The 23,906-nt window shown below is 46.4% G+C and overlaps 1 protein-coding gene across 1 annotated transcript in view; it reads right to left on the bottom strand.

Moving 5' to 3' along the window:
- Positions 1–743: 743 nt before the first annotated feature.
- PM20D2 (peptidase M20 domain containing 2) overlaps positions 744–23,906 on the bottom strand; it is a 148,248-nt gene continuing 125,085 nt past the window's right edge. Inside the window, exon 7 of the mRNA XM_069235485.1 lies at positions 744–1,499. Coding sequence (XP_069091586.1) covers positions 1,300–1,499 — 200 coding nt within the window. The 3' untranslated portion in view covers positions 744–1,299. The remainder of the gene's footprint in view (positions 1,500–23,906) is intronic.

The raw sequence follows: 23,906 nt of genomic DNA, 5'->3' as shown, positions 1-23,906 counted from the left end.
ACCAGTCTGTGTTGTAAGGGCTGTTTCCAAAGTCACACATGGTAGGGGCTATCCGAGGGTGCTGGAGAATTCTCTACTGTATAAAGGACATCTTCCTGTATGCCAGAACCCATCTGGTGACAAACAGGAAGGTGGTGAGCAGCGAAGCGTGCTGCAGGCAGGATGGTGCACACCCTGCTGAGGCTATGCTGCCATGGAATACAAAGAAAGTGAGACAGAGGAAGAACTGTAAAAACACCCCCCTCTTTCCCACTGAACTCCTGAAGTGCCTCTCAGAGACTAAGACTTTTTAAACCTGCATAGCAAAGCACTTTAGAATCCCTACCCTACTGAAATGTATAAGTAGAAAGTGAAACACAGTGAAAGTGGGCTGCCCTTATGTACTCACAGTGGTGCCTTAGCAACCATAACCGAAGAAAAACCTGTGCAGTGCTGAAGCAGCTCCTGGAAACAAAGTGTGATGCTTAAAGCAACCCACATCAGCAGGAAACCAACACCTGCTCCCCGGAAAACTATTAGTTGCCAGTGCCAACTCTGCCAGCTCTGGAAGCAACAGGCCACACAGAAACAAAATGGAAGTCCTGAGAGAGGAGCATGGTTTTATGCGTATGGTCTCCCAGATTATGGAAAGAGAAGACAGCTTGGGAAGTAGTGGTGTAGGTATAGAAAATGGGTACATTCACTCAAATTGTAAGGATTGGGACGAGAGAGATGAGGGAATGGAGATTATAGGAAAAACAAAGTACTGAAAATTATTTTATTGTTTTCAAATCATATTTACCCTCCCTGCTTCACTTTCAACAGTACACTTTTCTTCCTTTTTTGAGTCACAGAAAACAATGTGTTCTTTAACTTGCCCACACCAGAAAAGTGCACTATGTGGTAATTGCACAATCATGAAATGCTCGACCTACGAGCTGATCAGCAGCAGTGGCATCTTCTGTACGCTGGAAAAATATGTGGCTGCTATTGATATGACTATGAAGGGATGCGAAACGTGGAAAACAGTCCATAAATTGTTTTGTAATGATCTTCAGTGTCTACAGTAAACATTTCACTAAACGAAAATATTCCAGTTTCTAAGTTTTCAATGGCTACTTGCCATTGTTGTGTATGACGGTGCTTCTCAAGACCCAGGAGTGTTTCAAGAAGAAAAATTAATGTGTTAATCGTCAAACCAACAAATCACCTTCATCTAATACAAAAATGGTTCTAGGAACAATGAACCAAAGTTGGGTAAAGAGACTTCATATGTTATTCTTTACTCCAAGAATCATAAAGAGTACTTCGCAAGCTTTCTTAATGTGAGGCAGAACCAGCCCCACTAGTGGATTCTCTGACTTTATCTGTGGAGTTATGATTATGCTCTTCCATTTGTTTTTCATATCTAAAGTCCACTCTGGATCTCTCCAAGAGGTCTGGCTGGAAAATAACATCCAAGGCCGTCATAGCCAAAGCTTTTGCTGTTCGCAATGTGTAATACTGAGCTTCTTTAGAACCTACATGAAAAAGAAAAACATATACATTAGGAAACAACCTGAAGAAGGAAAAAGAGAAGCCAGAAAGACTGAACAACTAATGAGAGTTCACAGTTATAATAGGAAACAGATGAAAGAAATGTGAATCACATCAAAGTGACAAACAAGTGAGAGCTGTATTGGCACAGTGAGCATGCCTATGTTTGGAGGAATAGCTGGGGTAGAGAAGAAAAAGTTAAAGTCTCATGATTTTTTATTTTACACAGTCGTGTAAGATAACCTTACTGAAGTGCTTGTATACTTAAAATTATGCACAACTGCCGACTGAAAATTCCTTTTTAGATATAATATACGGTAGATTAGAATAGGGCACAGAGTCTGTAGATGCTCTACAATATAAAGGACAAATTCAGACATAAAATTTTCCAGGAAGCACAGGACAGTAGTTGTCTTTAGTGTTTCAAAACTTTGCTGTCAGAAAGCCATGCATTAACTCAGATATATTTTAAGTTAATATAAGCAGAGATACACCAAAAAGTGGTGCACAGACACATTCTGGAATATGTCAGATGAATGTTTTGTGATCATACAGTTTTTTTCCAGTGTTTATAGACTGCAGGATAAATACCCCTTTGTTCATTTATTAAACCAGAGCATTGTTTATTTCAAAGGACTTGGAATCCGGCTTTTTATTCTGGATATTTTAAATTTTGCTTCTGTACCGGCAAAGTCCACCTCTGGTGAGCACAATCTTGAGAAACAGGAAGTCCGTCATTTCAGAATGTAATCCCCAGGGCAATTACACAGTTCAAGTCTGTCTGAACCAGGAGAGCAACGCTGTTTAACCAGGACTCACCTGTGCCTGAACTACTATAAAAAGTTCAAGTATGGCTGTATGTATTAACATGTCTACCAGGAATATTTGCTGTGCAGTGATAGTTGACATTCAGTCTACTGTCAGATGCAGGAATTGCTTAGTTCCTTTTGTTTTCTATAGAAAGTACTTGGAACAAATGAATACGTTCACATTTTCTAAGAGGACGTATACAATGTGTCACTTTTTCTAAAGAATCGTAATCTCTTACACTTGATGCACATGGTGCTGTTAGCATTGTGTACTTTTTGTTTTTCTTGTATACTGAATTGTATGTGGGCCCATAGTAGGAGACAAACCTGAAGGTGTGAATCCTGTCCATGAGGAAAAGGAGTTCCTAACCACTCTCACACTCACTATCACCTCAAAGGTCTGTGTTGTCTTCATTTCATTCTGTATCCTAATTTTCTTATCCACCTTAACCCCAAACAACTAAGTTCCAGAAAAACAACTCCATAACCCTTTTCTACGATTTCAGCTGAGGCCTATCAATTTTCTTTTAAGAGTTGGCTGATAATTAAAAAATTATTTGATTTCCAGAATTCATAGTTTGTGTCAGCCCCTATTCAGAGGAGGGCACAGTGCACACAGGGTCTACTTTGCCTTAAATGTGGTGGTTGAGTTTGTGTCCCACTGGTGTCCTTGGGTCCGTCCTACCATGGTTCTGAAAACTGGGCACCCTTTCTGAATTTGACACACTGGGTCACGAGTATTTACATCCAAAGGCTTCTCAGAGAGACAGTGGAGGGGACAAGAGCTCAGTACTCAACCAAGAGATACAATAATGTATTGCCTAGCCCACTGGTGATCTTTTAAATAAAAAAACCTAAACCATTCATTGTTACTTAACATTAAAGAGCACAGACAGAGGAATGTAACATAGGAATCTGCTAGTGATCTTGAGGGGCTACATCCATCAGTACCCACCCCCTGCAAACTGATTTCCCCTACAAGTGCAGCTCACTCAATCACTCCCAGGATGTATATATGATCAACAGTTCAGTTCTCTTTTCATTTCTTGAGATACGTGTAGAGAAAGCCTTAGTTTGTGCCACAGGACTCAGCCTGCTATTCAACCTCTTGTTTGCATACAGTTCTCAAGCTCCCTGTTACGTCTTGGATTTGCAGTCTGGGTGTGTATGGGATGACGTTGTGCACTGGGCCTGCTCCTGCAACGGAGACTTCTAAGCTATCATAGCCACAACAGTGGAATTTGGAATTTCGGTGCAGCAGCTCCTTCCACAAGTTCAGGTCTTTGGTAGTTGAGGCCTACACGTACCAGGTGCATAGGGACGTGCAATTCAGGGCCAAACTTGAGCTCATGGAGGACTTCGTACACCTTGTTGTAATCATAACTTCCTCCACCACCACTTCAAATAGAGCCATGAAAAGTCTTAGCCGGCTGCTGAACTGGTTGCGAAGTCTGTCTTTGTTCGTATGACAGGATCTTTAAGTAGCCCCTGAAGAACAAGTTACGTACCTTCTGTACAGCGTTATCTGGCGGAGACTATAAGCAGATTCTGTACTTTTCAGTTTTTCCCAGGTGTCAGACTGAATCCCAAAATTTTGTGAGCAGTACCCCTGCACACCAGAAGGTGGCGCCATCCGGCTCCACATTGAGGCATCATACGTGCCAGAAGTGACGTGCTGTGCCTATAAAGGTGCTTTGTCAGTGCTCTGACGTGAGTTTCTTTTTGTGACTTTCCACACCAGGAGTGTGGAGCCAAAAATAACACAGATCACGAGTGTGGGAAACTAGGGCCCTGAAAAGGAAATAGCCTTGTGCCTAAAAACCAGTTCGTAGACCAGCGAGGATGAGTAGGTCAGTAAGGAATATGCAGCTCAATAGAGTCTCTACCAGGTAAGGAGTTACCGAAGGCAAATAACTTGTTCATCTGATAGAGACTTCTACCCGCAGATTCCTTACCTTAAAATAGATATGCGTTCTTGGTGGTGGTGAACAGATCTAAGGGTCTGCCAACTGCTGAAAGACCTTCCACCACCTCCGGCTAAAGGCGCCACTCTTGATCCGCTAGTCATTTTCAGCCAAGTTTGTGGCGTTAAGAGTCTGCCAAGTGTTGAACCACTAGGGAAATACCTTGAAATTCAACCCAAGTCCAGAGGAGCAGGACCTCTTGACAGAGGGACCACAGCCCTACCCCATCCTGTTTGTTGCAGTACCACATGGCAGGGGTGTTGTCCTTGGACACCTGCACTAGGCTTCCCTTGATGGAGGGTAGTAAGTCTTTTAATGCCAACCGGATTGCTGGGAGGTCCAACAAGTTGATGTGGAGTTCAGATTCCACCGGAGACTAGAATCCTCTGACCTCCACCTCTCCCAGATGGCCGCCCCAGTCCAGGAGTGACGTCTGTCATTACTGGCAGATCTGGGTGGGGAAAGGAGAGGAGCCTGCCACTGACCTAATTGCAATTCGTCAGCCACTAGTGCAGATCTTTTGCAGTGCCCTCCAATATCTGGACCATGTCAGAGAAAATCCCCTGATATTGCGCCCACCAGAATTTCAGGTCTCACTGCAGAGTCCACACATGCCAAATGGGCATGCGTCATGAGAAGCATGAAGGAAGCCGTGATGCCCAACAGCCTTAGAGTAAGTCTCACCAAAATCCAGGACAGCAGCTAAAAGATCAGTACCATAGCCAGCATATCCTGGATTTGCTGCTCTGGAGGATAACCCTGAAACTGCACAGTGTTCAGAACAGCTCAGATGAAAGGGAATGTCTGAAAAGAGATCAGGTGTGACTTTGGCATGTTGATAGTGAACCCCAGTGAGTGCAGGAGGTTCGCCGTAGTCTGGAGATGGGAGGCGACCGCCTGCAACGAGGTCTCCTTCCACAGTCAGTCGTCGAGGTAGGGGGAAGACTAGAACCCCTGATCTTTACAGATGAGCTGCAACCACCACCATCACCTTGGTTAACACCTGAGGGGCGCTGGGAAGACCAAAAGGGAGCATAGCAAACTGAAAGTGCTCTAGGCCCACCTTGAACCACAGGTAACGTTTGTGGGCAGGCAGGATGGGAATGTGGAGGTATGCATCCTGCAAGTCCAATGCTACTATTCAGTCTCCCAGGTCCAGGGCAGACAGGACTTAAACTAGCATGAGCATTTCAAGTGTCTCCTTTTTTCAGGAACAAAATTGAGAAGATCCAAGTCTAGGATAGGACGAAGGCCTGTGTCCTTTTTGGGCACCAGAAAGCAGCAGGAATGGCGGAGTAAGGAGATGTAGTCCCTAGTACACCTGTTGCGAGTAGATGGCATGGGTGGAGGGGCAGCAACAAAGAGGTAGAGAATAGCCACATTGGACAATTTGGAGAACCTAGCGATCAGATGTTATCAACGTACAGTGGTGAAGGTGATGGGTTATCCTGCCTCCCACTGGGTGCCCACGTTGGTTGGAGGGCGAAAATAAAGGGCTTGGACGCAGCAGCTGCTGGGTGGCAGGGTGGGTAGACTGGCTATCTGATCCACATGGTCTGTGGGTGCTGCATCCTTGGCCACGCAAAGAAAGAGGTCTGCTGGCAGTAGTGGCTGAGTAGTTGAAGTCACGACTGGAAGCCCCTTCTGTGGCCACGAAAGGAGCAAAAGTCAGACAATAGTTGGAAAGGGGCCTAAGGCCCTGACCATAGCCCTGCTGTCCTTGAAGTCTCCAGTGCTGAGTTCACCTTCTCTCCAAAGAGACAGGTGGCATCAAAGGGTATGCCCACCAGTGAGGCCTGGACATCCCCAGAAACGCCTGTTGTCTCCAGCCATGCGTGGCGCCATAAGGCCACCAATGAGGAAACCACACTGGCAAGCGACTTGGTCATATCCAGCCCACAGCGTAAGGTAAACTTAGCTGCGTCTCTTCTGTCAGCAATAGCTTGAAAGAGTATGGCTCACGGCTCCTCCAATACTATAGGAAAAACATGCACAACCGAGCCTCAGAGCTAGTGTGAGTAATGGCCCAAAGGACAAGCAGTGTTTATCGACTGCAGTGCCAGGCTGGCGGAAGAGAACATCATCTTCCCCAAGGTACCCAGCCTGTTGGATTCCCTGGCTGGGAGAGTGTAAGGGTAAACCCCAGGATTTAATTTGGAAGTTTAGGTTTGGACCACCAAACTTTCTGGGGTGGGGTATGTTGTGAGGAAACTGGAGCCCCCTGGGGTGGGGCAATAATGGCAGGATATCGACCTAGTCACAGAGGTCCTGTGCAGGGCTTGGACAAGGACCCTGAGTAGGACATCCGTGAGGGCTTTGTTAAATGAGAGAAGCAGATTGGATGTGGTAACTACTGGCTGAAGCACCTCAGTGAAGACATTAGTCTCGATAACCACAGCAGGTAGCTCACGATCTAGGACCTTAGCCACCCTCCTCACCACAATAGCGAATTAGGTTTCTTTCTCCATAGACACAAAGGGACGAGAAACCAAGCCAGTATCTGGGAGGTATCTAGTCCACTGACATCTGGCAGATCCCTACACCAGGTGTCTTCAGAGATATCTAGGGGCTGGTATTCATCAGAGTCCGATGGCCCCTCCCAATTTCTCCTAGTCCTAGCCCGAAGGAATAGGGCACAGGTGTGGCCTGGGTGATCTGCCCCCAGACAAAGCCCATCCGGCTCTGTGTGGGCCAGTGGTGCCGGGGACATCTGCATTGAAGCCGAGGAAGGTTGCGGTGACTCCATGGATCCAAGGGGCAAGAGTGGTGCAGGGGGCAAACTCACCAGCGGAAGACAAGTGGAGGGGCCCCCCAAAGCCCGCTGGGACCAAAGAAACTACAGCTGGAACAGGCTGCCCAAATACAAGGTGCATGGCCTCATAAGATGTACAAAGTTAGTTTGGAGCGGGTCGCTCTGGCTCCTGGAAACTCGAGGAGGTGCAGAGACTCAAACTTGGAGCCAGGCCTCGAACACCGACGCTCCTGTTTCTCGTTGGATGACTTCAACAGAGGGGGAGAAGTCGAAGACCTCTTCGACTTCTGAATGCCTGGACAACTTCGACTGACAAGCGCTTGGAGTGGCTCTGCAACCGATCTAAGGACCCTCCTCTCAACCAGGTTTGAGAATGCTGCAGCGTTGCATGTGCAGCAGCAAGGAGCTTGAGGGACTGCTGCCTCAGGGCCTTGGCGTGCATGACATCACAAATGATTCATGGTCGTGCTCAGGGCACCAAAGGCAGACGAGATGTGGATCCATCACCAACATTTGCTGGTGACAGGTGACACGGGCTTGAAACCAGCCATCCTTGTGAATATCCCTGCCACACCACGAGACAAAGGCCCTCATTATGACACTGGCAGTCAGCTGGCCACCACGCCGGCGATGGCGGTAGTACCAATGCCAGGCTGGTGGTGAAGACTGCCAAATTATGACCATGGCGGTGATCCCTCCCACACCCGAACCACGAGTGCAGTCCGTCGACTGACCACGGCGGTAGGAATCTTCAGGGTGGCGGAAGACAACGACCCGCCCACCATATCATGAGACGGCAGACAGACAGGATTTCTGGGGCAGGACCACCTAAAAGCCTGGCGGAAACACATCATATAAAAGGAGACACTCCCCTCCAGGGACACAGAGGCGTCCGCAGGTGCCATGGAACCCGAACTGGAAGTCCTGCTGATGCTGTACCACACAAAGGCAGTCCAACGACAAAGACAACAACGACGGTGAGTAAAGCAGCCTAGTACACAAGGGAGGGAGGGGAGAGTGACACACCTACATGCACAACATACACCATACACCCATACCACACACCGAGAACCATCTTCCGAATTAATCAATATCAACATAACCCAGGAGCAAAGAAAGCCAGAACACAAACCTCAGGTTCAGCCACTGTAATAATGTGGAAACAGCGACCTCAATTAAAATAAAATATATATATATATACATATACACACACACACACACACACACACACACACATATATATATATATATATACAGAAAGGGCCATTGGCCAGTCCATAGTCAATGAATAGCCACAGGGCAACGTCCAAGGCCCAATTTGACTCCTGACAACCCAAGGCACTCCCGTGGGCAGGGGCATCATGGTGTTGATAGGCAGGCACCTCAGGGGCAGGGGTGTGGTTTTTTTTTCTTGGGAGGGGGTCCTTGGACTTGGGTTTGGGGGGGCCGGGTCCTTACTCTTTTGTTTAGGGGCAGAGGAAAGGCTTGGAGAAGGGGGACGGAGTGGTAGTCTTGTGTCCCTTACTAATAGGTTTTGCTGCAGGGGGCAGGACATGAGAGGACTGGGAGACGGAGGTACTGGGCTGGGGGAGAGGGATCTTTCTCTTACGGGCAGGATGGGGGGAGGGGAAGAGGTCAAGGCGGGAAAGGAACAGTTTCTTAGGTCCAATGGGGCGGGTTGTGGGAGAAGCTTTGGGAGTGGAGGTAGAGGGAGTGGTTGTAGGAGGAGTAGGTGTGTTGGACTTGGGTGCAGGTGCATGGACAGTGTGTGTGTGTGAAGTGGATGGCTGTTGAGTGTCTGAGTGGAAGCGTTTGTGTTATTGGAGGGGGCAGACATGGTGGGAAAGGACAAACAAGACGTGTGTATGTATGTTGTTGTGTCTGCAAGTGAGGTGGGTGTGCTGCATGAGGTTGTGATTGTGGTGGCGGTGGTGACTGCGAATGTGGTGTATGGGGTGCTAGTCTGCGTGTCTGCTGTTGTGGCAACTGTGGGCAAGGCTGTACAGGTGGCAGGTTCTGGGACTGATGATGCAGTGCATGCAGTTGTGAGTGTTGATGTGACTGTGAGGGAGGAGGAGGTGGAGACAGTGGAGGCAGTGGCTGTTGTTGTATGTGCTTCTGTGTGTGTGCTTGTGGAGTAAAGTGGGGTGCCTGTGTTGGTCTGTGGGAGTCATGTCTTGTTTTGGGTGCATGCTTGTCAGATTGTGTGCTTGGGATTGGTTGGGGGGGGAGGGCTTTGGGACTGGGAACAGGTAGTTAGAGGGGGGGACGTAAGAACCAGTGACACTGGCTGCCGTCAAAGAGAAAGCCAGAGTCTGAAACAATCTCTGTAGGGCAGCCAAGCCACCGTGAATGCCCTCCAGGTAGGTAGTGCATTGCTGCATCTGGGATGCCAGCCCATGGATGGCATTCACTATGGTTGACTGTCCTAGAGATGGATCACAGGAGTTCAATAGCCTCCTCGGTGAGGACAGCAGGGTTGACTGGGGCAGGGCCTGAGGTGCCTGGGGTGAAGGAGACACCCACCCTCCTGGGTGAGCGGGCACTGGCAACTGGGTAGGGGGCTACTGGGAGGGCAGTGCTCATACTGGGGGGGTGGAAGACCTTGTAGCTGGGGTGGACCCAGAGGGGTCTACCACTACCAGGGAGCTTCCATTGGGGGAGGAATCTGAGTCGGATGTCGTTGCTCCAGTCTCCCCTGTGGTGCTCCACTCCCCCTCTAACCCACTGACCCCCTAGGCATTGGTGGACTGCCTCCTGGGTCCCCTGAGCTGCAGCTCCCCCACTCGCCGGTGCCCCTGCTCCTTTGCCAGATGATGCTAATGCACACAAGGAGAGGATGAGAAAAGGAGAGAGGGTGGGGGAGAAAGAAAGAAAGCACAGGGTCAATCACAGCAACAACAGCACGCATGGCATTCACATCACAATCACTCACTGGGACTAACACTGTGAAGTATGGACCGCAAGGACAAACCATTACCTGGGAACAACAGCAGTAAAGAACCCAAACACTACCATCTGCACACCTACTGGGACTCACTAAGCCATGTCTGCCAGGGTATGTTGCAGCTCCCCCACTCGCCGGTGCCCCTGCTCCTTTGCCAGATGATACTAATGCACACAAGGAGAGGATGAGAAAAGGAGAGAGGGTGGGGGAGAAAGAAAGGAAGCACAGGGTCAATCACAGCAACAGCATACACATCACAATCACTCACTGGGGCTAACACTGTGAAGTATGGACCGCAAGGACAAACCATTACCTGGGTACAATAGCAGTAAAGAACCCAAACACTACCATCTGCACACCTACTAGGACTCACTAAGCCATGTCTGCCAGGGTATGCTAGCTACTTACCAATACCAAATAAACATACCTTCTTCCTACATTGCTAAGCAGGACCACACAAGAATAGCTAAAGCAGCATATTGGGGCATCCACCGACTAGAACCTTGCACCCAAACCCCATGGCAGGCAACAAAAACAAAATACCACACAGTCTGTACTCACCCCTTTGTGGCTGCTGTGCTGCCCTCAAGTGCCCAACCAACTCAGGATTGGCCACTGCCAGTAAGTGGGCCATTAGAGGGGTCAGGGTCCAGCGGGCACCCCTCCTTGGTGGGAGGCCATCCCCAGCTGAGCCTTCGCAGTCTTCTGGGCCCAGCATCTCAGGTCCTCTCACTGTTTCCTGCAGTGGGTGCTCTGTGGCTATGGACCCCCAGGGTCCGCCCGTCCTTGGCAATGGCACGCCACAACCCTTTCTTCTGATGGGCGCTGGCCTGTAGAGGAGACACAGACAGAAGGACACCATGAACTCAACACTCCATTCTGTAACAGAAATGGCTTACATACTGCACATAACCCACATTAAACACACTCATGACCCGTACCTCTGCATACACATTGCATGCAGCCAAAAATCCCCCCACCAAATGACACTCTGCCAGCACACACATACATCTTCATGCAGCCATGTTGCATCCAACGTACCCATGATGTACTCACCTGTTGGTCTGGGGGTCCATACAACTGCCCATACAGGGGTAGGACCCCATCCACAAGCTTCTCCAGCTCCTCAGATGGGGCCCTTTCCCCTGTAGCATGGGCCATTGCAGGTTCCAGACACAGGACACAGCAGCACACGCAGTGGAGATGTTGAACCGTGGAGAGTCTGGAATCAAGTGAAGTGATACAGAGGAAATGGCTGTCATGTCCGCATCGGTGAACACAGTCACCGCCTTCGTTGATCATCATTGGGTCCTGTACTCCACTGAGCTCCATGTTAGCCAATGAGAAATTGCATGGCGGTGCAGACCGCCTTCCGCCATGACACCAAACGACGGCGGAGTGAGGTCACTTCCACCTGTCCCTGCATACAGTACAGGCGGTTGTCATTTCCTTATGTTGTTACTTATGTTGGACCAATTTATGTTCATCATAGGTATCGATTATACACACCAAGACAATTCCAGTCTTCTACACACATACATGCTCTGTGTACTGTGATAATGTGTGTCCATACTTCCTGTAGTCACACACATCTAATGTTTGGTTTACCTAGATACATACTACTGCAGAGGAGGAGGAGGTAAGCACCCGTGTACAAACCCCTAGTGGACTTGCCTACACTGGAGGACTGGCACATCATACTCACCTATCATCTGGACAGGGCCACAATTATTGAGCTGTGTCAACAATTTGAGCCAGATCTGATTCCTGCTATCCGTAGCACTACAGAAATTCCCCCTGTAGTACAGATACTGTCAGTGCTCCACTTCCTGGCAAGTGGTTCATTCCAGGTGACAGTGGGCTTGGCTGCAGGAATGTCACAGCAAACGTTTTCAATTGTGCCTGGAAGGGTTTTGGCAGCCTTGCTTAAACACAAACACATCTAATTCCCCCCAGAGTGAAGATTTGCACACTATGAAGGCTGCATGTTACGCCATGGGACACATACCACATGTGACTGGAGTCATTGATGGGACCCATATTGCCTTGGCCCTTCCCAGGGCAAATGAGCTGGTCTAAAAGAATAGGAAGAGTTACCACTCTCTAAAGGTCCAGATGGTGTGCCTTGCTGATCAATAGATCTCCCATGTCACTGCCAAGTCTCCTGGATCTGTGCATGATGCCTATGTATTGAGGAACAGCAGCGTCCCACAGGTGATGGCATGACTACAGAGGCACAGAGTGTGGCTCATAGGTGAGCTTGAGTCTTAACACAGTGTATGTCACTGTATGCCAACCTGAGTTGTACTCCGTGCCACTGTACATGAGTAATGTGTGTCCCTCACTACTTCCAGGTGACTCTGGATACCCAAACCTGTCCTGTCTGTTGACCCCTGGGAGGAATCTGAGAACAGGGGCAGAAAAGTGGTACAATGAAGGACATGGCTGTACCAGGAGGGTTGCTGAATGCATATTTGGTCTACTGACAGCCAGGTTCCGGTACCTCCATTTAACAGGTGGATTCCTATGCCACGCCCCTAAAAAGGTCTGCCAGATAGTGGTGGCTTGCTGCATGCTGCACAATTTGGCCCTCAGACGTCATGTGCCCTACCTGCAGGAGGAGGGGGGAGACAATGCACCTGTGGTAGCAGAGGAAACTGAAGACAGTGATGAGGAGGAGGAGGAGGATGTGGACGACAGGACACATCACACAGCAGTACTTCCAATGACACACAGGTAAGACTGTAATTCTGTTCATATCTCCATTTCAGTTAAGTGATGTGTGCCAGGCATGTTGTGCCAATCACCACCTTTACATTTCAATTGACTGTCACTTATGCCTTCCCTTTTTGCGGATGTTGGAGTGCTCATAACAGTGTACTGATGTGATGACTATAGACTGCTTAAATACATTTTTGGATCGATTCACACATTACAGGACGTGCGCAGGATAATACAGTTCAATACATTGCACATTTCTGTATGATAAAGCACAAATACTCCAGTTGTGTTCAAGGGTGTTTATTTAAGTGACAAAAAAGGAGGGATAGTGCAATAGAGTGGGGTGATGGTGGACGAATACTTCAGTGTAGTGGCCCAGTTAGTTTGTAGCACAGGTCCAGTGTCCATGGGACCATCAAAGGCAATCCAAAGTGAACAATGTGACTCAGTGGCACACAATTGGGACATTCTGGAGGTGTTCACTTCCTGGCGGTGGTCTTAGTAACAGTCTCTGGTGTCTGTCTGGGTCGCAGGGAACATTTAAGGGGTGGTTCACCTTCTGCAGGGAGAGGGTGTAGTGAAATATGTGTTTTTGACCACTGACTTTGTGTTGCACCACTTTGCATCTGGATTAGCTGTCTAGTGTTCACCAGTTGAAGACTACATTTTGTATTCAGTATAACTGCCTATTGACTTTATTGTAGCATTAGACACTGCAATGTTAAAGCTGCTCAGATTTTTCCACATTGTAAACTGTGCTTGTTTTCGTGCTCTTTCTCACCGAAGAGCAAGGACATATTATCACCGAAGAGCTAGTACATAATATGGAGGAGTTAGTCCGCAGCATGATAAGGACAACAGGGAACAGCTTAGGCTTGGGAGAGACACCTTGGGAAACTGGCCAGTTCCAACCTGTTTCTTTCAACCCTGACCTAAACTAGCCAGCATGTTTGAATTGTGAAATTCGTTTTTTTTTCCAGAAATCTCTTTTTGGTTTTTTAAGACATAAAAAGACCCAGTGCGACAGTGCCTCAATCAGGATTCTAGATGTCAGATACCTGATATCTGTCCCGTGAGGGTGGAGATCTCTTTCTCGCAGTCGAATGGGGTCATCGTCTTGCTGGCATAAGAAAGATGAAGAGCTTGGAAGGCCCTACGGTGATGCATTTTTACTTAATTATTTGCTTTGCATTATAATATAATATAAATAAATATATTTGCTGTGTACATTGCAGTGGAGAATCATTTTGGTATATTTTCCTTTCATTGCTGCGACTATTTTTAAACGTGCGTTTTCAACATGCTAATCTCCTTTTAGGAACCTCGTGGTGAAATAATAAATATCTTCTTTGAACTAAGGAGTGCATTCCAGAGATTTTTGGCAGCTCGGTCATTAGTGAATGCAAAACAGAGGAGTGCTATTGGCCTGTGGGTGGTGTTGCAGGTCCTCCTGTCCACTAGCTGCAGCAGATATTGATGGCTGCTGAGTGGACTAGCTAATGGAAGTTAGCCGCTGGTGTGCTCTGTTCTCCCGCATGGTGTTGGCCTTGTCAACCTGCACCCCTACAATGGAGGCCATGTTAGCATTTAGGCCCTGCAACTGTTGCTTGACCTCCTGGTGGTGTACCTTCTGCAGCCGCTGGTTGTCCTGCTTGATGGTGATCACCTGGCCCACCCTGTCCTGGGATTTTTGGTATGCCCCCTAGCCAGTGTGAGTGTCTCCTGGGCAGTCGGTTCCCTGGGCCTGGCCTCACCCAGGCACACAGCTGACCTCCCACCACTGTCCCTCGCCCCCTGTGCCTGTGTCCCCTGAACGGTATGCCCAGTCCCACTTACACCATGACCTTTGCCGTCTTGCCTGTGTGGTGTCAACTCGGGTCCCTGTACAGGTGTGCAAACTATTGTTCGACATGTCCTGGGGACAGGGGTTTGGGGACATTGGCTGGCTGCTGTGGTGTTGGAGTCAGGGGAGGGGGGGGGACTCCTGTGGTGGACTGGCTTTGGGATGTGGAAATCGACTGACCTGTGGTCCAAGATGGGCCGGGGAGTTCGTCCAGCTCGGGGCATCCAGAGTTGCTGTCATCACTGAAGGCATCTTCTGGTGGAGAACTGGGTTGCCGTGGCACCTGCTAGCCGCTGACAAAGGCTTGGGTACCTGTGGACATGTGAAAGATTTGTTACAGTCATTGTCTGTCACATATTCAGAATGTCTTGGTTTCCCTGTGGGTTGGGTGTTGTCCTCCCACCTTTGGTTGGTGTATGCTTGTGGACTGTGGAATTGGTAGTACTACATGCTGGCCATGCATTACTGGTATGTGTGCATGCTGAGCTGGGTGTGTGTGCTTGCAGTGGGTAGGGTATGCAGGGGTACACAATTGAGGGTGGTTATTGGGGCTGTGCACTATATGGGATTGTGTGGGGTGCAGGGAGTCAGGGTGAGAGGGTGACATGCCATGCAGGTATTGGTGGCAAGAGGTTTGTAATGGTGACCTACTAGTCTATAGCCCACCAGTGACTCCAGTGAGGCCCTCAGGAAGCAGGATTGCCAAAATTTGCTTCTCCCATTCTGTCAACTGTGGGGGAGGAGGTGGGGGTCCACCGCCAGTCCTCATGATGGCGACCTGGTGCCTTTATGCAATGGAACGCACCTTACTCCATAGGTCGATCCACCTCTTTCGAATGTCGTCCCCTGTGAGTGGATATTGTTCCACGGAGTTCACCCTGTCCATGATCCTCCACCACAGCCCCATCTTCCTGGCAATGGAGATCTGCTGGACATGTACACCAAACAGCTGTGGCTCTACCCTGACGAATTCTTCCACCATCACCCGCAACTGCTCATCAGTGAAACTAGAGTGCTTTTGTAGGGACATGCCTATTGTGTAGTGTGTTTGTGTTGTGCAGTGGGTGCTCGGTGTTGAGGTAGGGTGTGTGGTGTGTGATGCGTGACGGGTGTATAGGTAGATGTGGTATGTGTCAGCAGTTCTCCAAGGGCTTGGCATGGCAAGGTGTAGCAGTCTTTTCATTTTTGCAAAGGACTGTGTGTTATGTGGATGTGTTTTATAGTACTGTCAATGGGTGTGTGTATATGTGTCAGGTGTATTTTTTTTTTATCTGGCCAATGTTGGCTTCTAGTGGTGTTGGGTGCCCAATTCTGCTGCAGCGGTGTGCACCGCCAATGGCTGACCGCCGTTGAATGCCCGCTGTGGTGATTCGTGGGTCATAATTTGGAGGGCGGTGTATTGCTGGCCTAGCCAGGAGGGTGGTGGGTCCGACAGTTTTTCGCCTTCGTTAGGTCTAGCGGACTTGTGGTTGTGGCTGGTTTCTGTCGGTTTTGTGTTTGTGTGTAATAATGTGGTGGGCGGATTACCGCCTCCGCGACGGTCTGTTGGCAGCCATCACCACGTCGGTCTTCGGGAAAGACTGCCAATGTCATAATGAGGGCCAAAGTCTCTTACTTCTTTAACAAAAGGGTTGAACGATGCCACCTTCTGACACGCAGGGGTACTGCCACAAAACATATTACAGATTCAGTCTAATGCCTGGGGAAAATTCTAAGGCAAGGAATCTATGACTAGAAGTCTTTCAGATTTTTTTATACTGCTAATGAAACTGGCAAACCAGTGACACCAAGACTAGGTATAAGCCAGATCTCTCTCAAGCCCTCTAGCATCGAATTAACTTCTTTTCCCAAATGTCTGGGTGCATCGAAGGGAATGTCCATTCAGGATACTGCATGTCACTAGAAAACAGAGTTCCTTGCATCCAGGCATGACGGATGAGCACCATCCTGGTGATCATGACCTAGATCCCAAAGTGCACTGCTGTGTCAAGGATGGCCTGTAACACATACCTGGTAGCGCTTTGCCCATCCTGAATCTTTTGGGTAAAGGCTGTTCTGAATTTGTGAGGGACAGTCAGAAGGATCTCACTGTCCATGACCCAGAGCGTGTTCATGTAATGGCCTAAATGACAGCCCATATTGAGGGACCAGAGGACTAAACTGGGAGAGGAAAATACTCTCTCTCTCTCTCTGAATGGTCAGGGTGCTTCAATTACCTATTTGCTGTTGCTGAAGGAAAAGCGTTAGGGTTGACCCTGTCTGTGGGTGCCTGTTCCTTCAAGTTTTGGGGGTTCAGTGTCAGAGGAAAAGGGCAAGGTTACTAGGGGCTGGCCTTTGTCATCTAGACACTGGACAACTGCCTGGAGGAGCTGAGCACAGCTTTGTCAAAGCAGCCATTAAGATGTCTGCTACAGCCTAATTGAAAGGCAACAAGGGTTCTGAAGTCCAGCACACAAAGGTTGCAAGATTTCTGTCAACAAACTGTTTTGTTTCTACTGTAGGTGAATGCAAATCAAAATGTTCTGCTGTCACAGCAGACATCTACTGCAAAGGAGGCACTTTCTTCTGGAGCTGGACATGTTGAAGACTCTAACTCAGTCTCAAGAAGAGTCTCCAACACCCTCTTATTTTGTAGTTCTAGATACACTCCGGCATCAGCATAGTTAGGAAGAAAAAGACGCCCACCTCTTTGATGTCTTAGCTAAGAGGAAGCTTTTTGTTGAAGACTTATGTGAAACCTATTTTCTACGAGTAAATGGAAAATGATCCTAATTTTTTCAAAGGACTCTCACCCACACTATGTGGCATGCTTCATCATCAACTCCTCGCCAGGTGTATATTCCATTCCGGGGTGTGAAGTTTGGGTGTCCTTCCAATAATCTTCTCTCTTGCTCCTTTCATTAGGCATCTCCTCATTGTCGTTACTGTCACGTCATATGTTCTAAAGCCCTTCAACTGCCCAACAGTAGTGCCCAACAGTGCTGGCAGTGAGAGGGAAGCTAGGGATTCACTGTCTAATGGGGCTGCGCTTTGGTGATCTCATAGCACAGACCAACATTGGCTCAGAGACCTATGTTGGACCAGATCCATCATGGATGCCACCAGAGTTGTGGGGGTTGGTGCTATGAGGCACTGATCGGTCTGGCTTCCGGGGCCAGGGTAGAGCTCTGGGCCAATGCCAGCAAGTTACTGGAGTAGTGTACAGCAGTGTAAGTCAGTACAAAGGAGGGACCAGTTGACAGAGACGCGACTGGTGGCCCCTGTGAGGCTGTGGCCCTCCAAAGCATTAACTTAGACTTGCAGCATGGTTTCTTGAAACACCTCTACTTTTTGTGGAGCTGACAACCATACAGGAAACTCTGCACACACTGGGACCAGCCTCAGAATGGGCTTGGAGTCACAAGACGCCGGCTCTTGGAGTGCCAACTGTACAGATTCTTGTCTGATCTGGAGTGGCAACAGGAGTTGAATCATCCAGCATAGCGGTCAAACTTGGCATAGCCTTCTTGCGCCTTGTGGCAGAACTGACTTTGACTGACCCAAAGACTTGGAAATGGATCTGGCATGAAAGCAGCCCCACAATATGGAGTAGTAAAGGCTTAATGGCTTGGAGAAGGATTGTGCATGACCTCTTCTTGTGTTACATGATGCAGAGTTGCACCTCTAGCTCCCTTTGGGTGGTTTAAGGAGCAATTGTCCCATGACTTTAAATCGTGATCAGAAACGAGGCTTCACACGCAAACATCATGCAGTTCTGTGACTGATATCTACTTTCTTCAGTTGGGGTAAGGTTTAACATTTTTTGTTTGTTTTTGCAAGCAGACATTTTCCCTAGCATACTCCCTATTTTGTTGAATTTAGGCATCAGCACAACCTCAAAGTTGAGAGTGGAGCTCAGGATCTATATTAAAAGGTGAAAAAAGAAAGAAATTGACATAAGCAGGCACGGGTGGTACTTGTACGTGGATTCACACCATCAATTTTCAGCGAGGTGCAAAGCAGTGGCAGAGCGGACAGAGCCATCAACCAGCATGCGGAAGCAATTGCTATTAAAAATCTGCATCCAGTCTGGCTCCTGTGATTATTTTAGAGGCGAGGTATCTTGGGTAGACGTATCAATCGGAAATAAACTTTTAGGCTGCTCTTAGACTATCAGTAATGCATAGAGAACCTAAACAGACAACAGTAGCTCATCCACCAGAGAATGAGATGCATCTAATGCCTACAAAAAGAGTTTGACCCCTTTAGCAGGTTAAGAAAAGCCTCGAGTTGTACATTCAGTTCAATCTGATCTCTGATATTTTACCTTGTGGTGCTTTTATGTATGGAAAAAAACATTCACAGATTATAGTCATAAAAGCGCTTTAAAGAAACTCCCTCCAATCTGCAAGCCAAATCCAACCTGTGAACTCAGTATGGTTATATCCAAACTAATGAGTACATGAAAGCTTTCTCACTATTTCTGTTTGTCAAGCAGTTGGCGACAGATGCTTTCCCAACAGAGCATGACTGGTCATGATCAGAATAAATGTTTTTGGAACCAAATACTTTGAACTATTTATGTTCCCTTTTCACACTCACACAGCTACCTCACTATCCTATAGACTAGCAGTCGTGTACTCTACAAGTATCATTTGGTGCAGTACAACCCTCATGGCAGCTTTGAAGATCTCTCTTAATGAGGCAATACCTAGTAAAGTGCTGCAAATTTAAAATACGAAAATAGGGTTCAAGAAATCCTACCTATCTGCAGGGAAGGATATATCCAATGCTGGAGAATATCTTATTTGACATTTTCCAGGCAACAGAAAAGAAAAGGCTGATGAAAGACAAGAAGGAAAACTTACCTGTAATCCTAGCTCTCTGTCAGGGAATGTTCATGATAGTAATAAGCACTGAGTAGTCTCGTCCTTGTGCAGGATCATGGAGCATTTTAATAAAACATACTTACATATTTCTGTAGGCTAACAGTGACATTTATTTTTTCATTTAAAAACAGTTTATTAAAACAGTCACTTTAGTCACTATGAAAACCAGAGCGACTACAAAAATCTTTCACAAACCCTTTTTAAAAGGCAAAGGAAAGGACAAAGTGCCTGTGAGTGCTTCACTCTTTCTCCTGTGTCCATCATGCCCCCAGGTGACAGTTATACCTGTCCCATTTTTATAGAAACAAGAGGACCCAGTTTAAATGGAAGAAAAGGCTGTACCCTTTATTGTCTGGGTGGATGGGAAGGTGTTTACGTCTATAAACTGGGATTATAGGTAACTTTTTCTATTGAAGGGTATTCTCATCAATAGTCGTAAGCATGGAAGAGAATAGCAAGCCTATGCGACAAAACAGGCAGGCAAGACGTTAAGACAGCTTTAACCATCACCCAAACAGATTTCTCAGGAAAACTTGCCCTGCTTGAGCAAACATTCTCAAATCTGAATCCAGACAATAGTATTTTGTGAATATATGCATGGATCTTAAGGTGGCGGACTTGCATATCTCCAAGACTGGCATACTCCTTAACAGAGTCCCTTGTCAAGGTTTTTTCTCTTGCCTTACCAGAAACCGACTTGTGTGCCAGTTGTTAAGATAGTAGGATGAACAATACTAGTCATTTAGAAATTGGATGTTTTGTTGTGGTTAAACTGGTCCTTACAAGACCTTAATTTACAAGCAGATTCCCTTATCTCTTGTGTCTTATCTAGCTAGAGCTACAAGAACCTTGTTAGATCCAGCTTACGAAGCGCTCTTTCTGCTGGAGTTGAAGGATCTGGAAAGGAAGTTGGAAAAGAATTGTCTGGCTGACATGAAAGTCCTCAACCAGTTTTGGAAGACGACTCACGACTATTCTTATGGAAGACAGAATAAGGTTCACAAGGCAGGAAACTCACTCACTGTAAAGGCCGAAATGATGGGCATCAAGAAGGCAGCCTTCCAGAAAAAATTTAATGAAACTTCATGAATGGACTCAAAGGGAGGACCTATTAACTCGGAAAGTACCACATTCCGTTCTCACACAGGAATTTAATGGGATGGAACACTTACCCAAATACTGTCTAATAATCTGCAATCAGAGTCATTCTCATTAAAGAGGTCTGTGAATGAGATATAATAATGGCACTGATTGACACAATAGGTCAGACCAGGTTAGAGGAAGAAGATAAGGACTCACCACCTTTTCTTGGCACCTGCAGGGGCCATGTTTGTTCTGAATGCATCAGATGCAGAATCTCTTCTACCTGAAGGTGTAAGATGTTCTGGTAGAGAGACTCTTTGCCTCACAGAAAGTCCATACAATCCTGAAGCAAGTTCCAATGTTCACACTGTAAGAATTGAGGAGCCAGGTTGCTAAGTTCAGCGAAGGAAGGGTGGGATGCAGAACCTGGTCCCCATACTTGTACAAGAGATCTGGTCTGGATATCAGTCCCCTATTTTTTCACTCAACTATAAATAGTATGCCTGTGAACCAAAAATACTCCGGCCACTCTGGAGCATTCATCCTGGCTTTTGAGTGATAAAGCTTGATCAGAACATTAGGTATCCGTAGAATGGGAGGAAATGTACACAGAAATTTCTTTGCTCAACCTATCAAAAATGCATTCCCTTTCAGGCATGTCTGGTAGTATGTGGAGTTGTAATCTGTGCAAGTCCTGTGTCTGCCTATTTGGGTATAGCCCCAATCTTGGAAGATGTTTAGCAGAATGTTGTCATTGAGATTCCACTCCACTCATCCTTTTCTTTGAATAACCAACGGAGTAAGTCTGCTTCTATATTTTTAATCTCGGGTCAGTGAACAGCAGTGGTGTGCAATTCTCTTGGGAAGGAAAGGAAAAATAATAAATAGGGAAACACTGGAGGGTAAAAGGGAGGTAAAAAGAGTGAACGGGTGAAAAAAACGTAAAAAGGGAGGAAAAAGGGAGGAAAAATGGAAAGAGAGAGGGGAAAAGGGAAAGAAAGGGAAAAGGAAGGTCGGACTTCAGAGCCAAATGCACCGCTTTCTGTTCCAGAAGGTTGATGAGACATATCTTCTCCTTCTAGGACTATAAATGCCTTGAGCATCTAGGTGACCCATGTGAACTCAGCATCACTGGAGAGTTGCACCTGTAATTGCTGTGTTGGAAAGTCCTACTGGATTGGGATTACCTTCAGTACGTTTCAATGAGCACCACCATGTGAACGGTTAGATGTCGATTGCAACATTTTTGTAAGGGCCTCAAATGAAGTCTGGCATGAGGACGAGAAGAATGCAGGAAGCCATTGATTCTAGAAGGGGATGATAGCAGTGATAGCTGTTGTGCCATCTGATGAGATGGTCTGACATAAGATGTTCACTTTCCTTCAATGGAACTCCTGATGACAAGGAGAAGTCTTCTTTAGTGGTATAGTAGAAGAAGAATACTTGAGCTGAACAGAATATCGATTCTGAACAATATTTAAGACCCATATTATGGAGTGCCGCAATTGAAGATGGTTGAATATACTGGTTGACTAATGGAGAGGTGGGAAGGGAGAATCATTGCTTGGAAAGGGGTTTCCACCGACCAGAAATGGCTGCTGGGGGATGGTTGCGGCCTCTCATTCCCCTTGAGGGCTTATATGAAAGGTATGGCTGCCTATGATGGTGTTACTGCTGTGATCTGTTGAAGAAGATGTCTTAATTAGAAATTATTAATGAGTGCTTATGTATTTTGAATAATTAATTTTGTAGAAAATGAATAATGTTGAGAAAAATAATGCACACGTTTGAAAATGTCACCTTGAAGAATGGCCACCAGTGTTCACGAAATGTACTAATTGATGATTAATAAGCATGAAATATTGAAAATGTATTAGATTAATGTAGTAATATGTCATATTAAGGGGTATGAAGTAAGCTGTATCTTATTAACTATACGCCTTAACTTAGCGAATGTCTTGGCCTAGTTTTGCCAGGCCTCTCGCAGATGCTGTATTTCTTAGCGTTTAATAAAAATGCTGACAGAGTGAACTAACTGTGAAATGTTCATTGCCTTATTAAAAATGCTTAGCAGAAGCTTTCCATGAGAACCAACTAACAGGAGACAGTGTCCTTAAAAGTGTAACAATTGTGTGTAATGAGTGCGAAAAGTACTTTCCCAGGACGAGAACAATGAAGACACTGACTGGAGAAAAAGATGCAACAAATTCGATACCTGACGAGCCGGATGATGCGAACATCGTAAAACAGACCAATCAACGACGTGTGAAGGAAGAAATATTAGAATTCATAGATTTGGTATAGAAAATTTATTGAGTAGAGTAATAACGTAGGATTAATTGACCAATAGGAAATTAGGGGATAGTTTGGGTGACTTTACTATAACACTGTGACAAAGGAAACTTAGACAGATTACAAGACTGGAGATCTTGAGTGAAGGAGCCAGAAGAAGAGACTCAAGACCATGTCATTGGGCTCATACTCTCTGATTGAGAGCCTGATGTTTTGCTGATTGATTGATGACCTCAGGACTAAGACTGATTCTGTTTGCTGACCCATACCATGGATAGGTAGATATGACAATATGTCTGAAATTTATTTTTATGCCTTTCTTTTCTAGGTTTCAACTACGCTGTTTTGGTAGTTTTCTTAGCTAGATGTTTTCTAAATTTGTATTCCAAATTGTTTTGCATGAAGCCCCACATGCTGATGCTAATCTGGGTTAGCTGAGGTTACCTACATGATGACTGACAATTTGCAGGGATAATTGTTTGACGAGTTATCTTGCTGAATCCTATGTATTATACAACCTTATTGCAGCTGACTTTGCTATTGATTTGCACTGTTGCCTTAGAATGTGTAGTGATTCAAGCTTTAATTAGATTGCATTTCTTTTGTCGCTTTGGACAACCAGTCTTGTTTCTATGTGTGTTTTATTTGATATTGAGATTAATCTACATGACTATAGCATTGTTAATATAAGGGAAATAAACTTATTAAAAACTTTTACTACTTTTACTAAAGGTGTGATTATTCAGGGCTGAAAGGTTGTGTGCGTGACAATTACTGACTCCACTGATTATTGAATATTGATTTGACTAATGATTATTGTGTATTGATTATTGTTTATGTACTGGAGCTATGGTAAGAACATCTTACACGAGTCATTCATCGACCTATACGCATCCCCTTGTAAGTTTACTTATTAAGGACTGATGCACTACCAGATCACTGAGGAATGTGAACCCTCTAAGCAAAGAAACATCTGTAGTACAGCGTGTGGCAATTTTGTCTTCTCTAAACCAAAAGCACATAGTGTTTCCATCTCAGTTTTCAAGAGGCTTCTTTCATCATCCACCATGAGCCAAAACCTGAGTTTCCTGAAAATGGCAAATTAAGGATAT

Source organism: Pleurodeles waltl, chromosome 5 (genome assembly GCF_031143425.1).
Source record: "Pleurodeles waltl isolate 20211129_DDA chromosome 5, aPleWal1.hap1.20221129, whole genome shotgun sequence".
Classification (NCBI taxonomy): domain Eukaryota; kingdom Metazoa; phylum Chordata; class Amphibia; order Caudata; family Salamandridae; genus Pleurodeles; species Pleurodeles waltl.
This window is presented reverse-complemented; position numbering and strand designations above follow the sequence as displayed.